This window comes from Rhipicephalus sanguineus, chromosome 2, assembly GCF_013339695.2.
Source record: "Rhipicephalus sanguineus isolate Rsan-2018 chromosome 2, BIME_Rsan_1.4, whole genome shotgun sequence".
NCBI classification, from domain to species: Eukaryota; Metazoa; Arthropoda; class Arachnida; order Ixodida; family Ixodidae; genus Rhipicephalus; species Rhipicephalus sanguineus.
In genome coordinates, this window is record NC_051177.1 from 232,499,680 (window position 1) to 232,502,685 (window position 3,006).

A 3,006-nucleotide genomic window follows, 5' to 3' on the forward strand; every position below is an offset into this window, starting at 1 on the left:
GTCGAATCAGCGTTTATGTCATTGTTTCCATGCATGCCGTGATGCCGTGAATGCTTAAGTGTGTTGTGGCATCTCGTAGACGGCAGTTATTCATGTCCACAAGAAGACCGAAGTGACGAAGAAACTCATCTCCGATAATCGCATGCTTCACGTCGGCCACCAAGAATACCCAACGAAAGGTTCGGCGCAGCCCGAAGTCCTTCGTTAGGGAGCGCTGTCCGAACGTTGCAATTCGCGTGGCGTTCACGGCTTGCAGGTTGTATGCTGGTTGGCCTTGCCGATCTTCACGCGTCGCCGGAACCGCACTGACCTCAGCACCTGTGTCCAGCAGGAAGCGGGTTTTGAAACTTTGTCCACAACATAAAATAAACGGGATTCAGATTGGCCGCATAGCTGAGGCAAATTCTTTGGCGCAGTGAACAAGTTATCGGGTTTAGACGCGGGCTACTTATCAAATGAAAATCGAACTTTTTTGGACTTCTTGATATTACTTGACTGTTGTTGGAGTTGCTCGATACTGTCGGAAGGAGATGATAAGCGGCATACCGTTGGGCCTGGCGCACCAGCCGCATTTAGTGCGTGGCCGGCACGTTTCCCTGGTGGGCACAAGGTGACACGCACTTGGTTGCATTATCCCCAAAACGATGATGGTACCAGCAGATGCGTCCAGTATCAGAAGAGCGAGACGATGCGCGATTGCGTGCAGTGGAGCGGGATCGTCTTTCTACCTAGATCTTCAATGCCTCTAGAGACTTTGCAATCCGCTGGACCTCCTGCTTTAGCGACTGTAACTCCGCAGAACAATTTTCAGTCGACGTAACGGGAGAAACTTCAGTCGCTTTTACGCCTTCAAAAGCGGAAATCGCCGGTGTCGCTACCTCCAACACCCTGTCAGCGAGAGCGGCGAGGTCATCGAGGGGCAAGTCACCAGCCGCTGCAAGAATCATGCAAACATTTGCAGGGAGGCGTTGGAGGGAGTCGTCCATCTTCGACGCCTTCTCTCCCAGGAGCTGGCGCATGCCACGAAGCAACTGCGATGGTTTGCGGTCCCCCAGGTCTTGGGCTGTTAGGAGCTGTTGCAGGCGGCGGATGAGCTCGCGTTTCAACGCGTCGTATAGCTGCTCGGTCGGAGGAGCGAGGATGATATCGCGCACCTCGGCTGCTTCGGTTCGCGTTAGGGCCGCAATAACGAGGTGGAATTTTGTTTCCTGAGACACAATTCTTCTTGTAGTAAACTGGGCCTCGACTTGCGCGAACCAAAGGACAGGGTCTGCAGGCCAGAAACACGGAAGCTTGAGGGCGACTGCTGAAACGGCAGGATATTGCAGGGCTTCGTGAGGTCTCTCCGTCTGGGTAGCGTCGTTGGTCGCCATTGCGCTTACCGTTGCTGTTTTGCAAGAAACTGGCCAGATGTACATTACTTTTGAGGGTTGAAGCACTTGCTGTTTTAACTCCGGGACACCAATTATGTAGAGGAATTGATTTCCTGGCTACAATAAACTGATTAACTGTTTATTACTAAGTATACATGACTGAATTGTACGAGGCCCCCACGAGCGCGTCTCGTCCCTCGGAAGCGTCTGGTGTTCTCTCGTGACCCCGAGCGTAACTCGAAACGATGTTTATATTGACCGCGCCCTCCGGCGGCACACCAGGGTCGCTCGTGGTTGCCAGACGTTGGCGGTGAAACCGAAACCGAAACTGTTCCTATACTAATGTCATCTTGTGCGGTGATCTCAACCTTCCCAAAATTAACTGGGACCTACTGAGTGTTTCGTCATCATGTCAGCATTCCGAGTCGATGCTTGATATTGCTTTCTCGTTTCGTCTGAAGCAGCTTGTGGGTCAGCCTACGCGCGTAGCAGCTAGTTCTAGCACATTTCTTGATCTTTTTTCGTTTCAGAAAATATTAGTGCCCACTTGTATGAAACCAGCCTTCCGACGCACGCACACACACAAACACACATGGGCGGTATGCAGTGGTCATCGCGCGTATCCGGTTCCGTTGGGTAGGCTGTATTTACATTTATTACACGTGGTATTTGCCTGGAATATCAGATCATGAAATCGTCCTTTTTACTGGTCGCATGCGAGTCTCGAGAATAAAAGGCGGAAACGTCACTAAAAATTCCCTGATTTTAACTGTGCTCAAGACGAGAGTATAATAGACCTTCTGGAAGAAGATTTTGATCATTTCCAGCATATGTATGCTACTGGAAATTGTACTGTCGAAGACTTGGGGCTTCATTTCAAGACTGTTGTAAATAAATGCATTATCAATTATGTCCCTAGTAGACAAAAAAAAGCGTAGTCGGCGGACACTCGGGGTCTCTCGCGAAATATTACAGTTGAAACGTCGTGTCAAGCGATTACATCGCTCGGCTGTGAACAGAGGGGTGCTGTCCCTACAGTTGCTGCGAGATGAATTGCGCACAAAGATAGAGCTATTCAAGTTCCATTTCTTTAACATCAAAATGTATGGTTTTCTTGCAAGTGACCCAGGAAATTTCTGGATGCACCTAACGAAAAAGAATGAGGTTATTAGCCAAATGAAACTTGATGGCACTATCACCGATGACAGTAACAGTATAGCCAAGGCAATTAATGACCACTTTTCGTCTGCGTTTTCTCGCGCCACGTTTCAGCCCTCGTCATATGCGAAAACTAGTTATGCTATCCTGGATATTGAAATCAATGAAAGCGGCATTTTTTCGGCGCTACTTGAATTATACACAATAGAAATTTATCGGGACGGATGGCATACTAAATATGTTCCTGCGCAGATACGCTGAATAGTGCGCGAAGTATCTGAACATAATCTTTGAAGAAAGTATACGGGCAGAGGAAATACCTTTAGAATGGAAAACAGGAATGGTGGTGCCTATTTATAAGACTGGTGACAAACTTAAAGTAATCAACTACAGACCAGTTTTACTTCTGTGCACTTGTAGCAAGGTTTTGGAACATTTCATATTTAAGCATCTGTGCTCTTTCTTAGAGGACGAC

At 48.3% G+C, this 3,006-nt stretch overlaps 1 protein-coding gene across 1 annotated transcript; it reads right to left on the minus strand.

The window, feature by feature from the left end:
• Positions 1–243: 243 nt before the first annotated feature.
• LOC119382291 (uncharacterized) lies at positions 244–1,373 on the minus strand. Its single transcript, XM_037649994.1, has 2 exons — positions 879–1,373; positions 244–318 (listed from the first exon to the last, which is right to left on the minus strand). Exons 1-2 carry the CDS (start codon positions 1,371–1,373, stop codon positions 244–246), a joined length of 570 nt encoding a protein of 189 aa, XP_037505922.1.
• Positions 1,374–3,006: the final 1,633 nt, after the last annotated feature.

Coding starts and splice junctions, on each gene's coding strand:
- LOC119382291 (XM_037649994.1), bottom strand. CDS start 1,373: ATGGCGACCAACGACGCTACCCAGACGGAGAGACCTCACGAAGCCCTG. Junction 319..878: donor TCGCTGACAGGGTGTTGGAG/GTAGCGACACCG, acceptor TGCTGGACACAG/GTGCTGAGGTCAGTGCGGTT.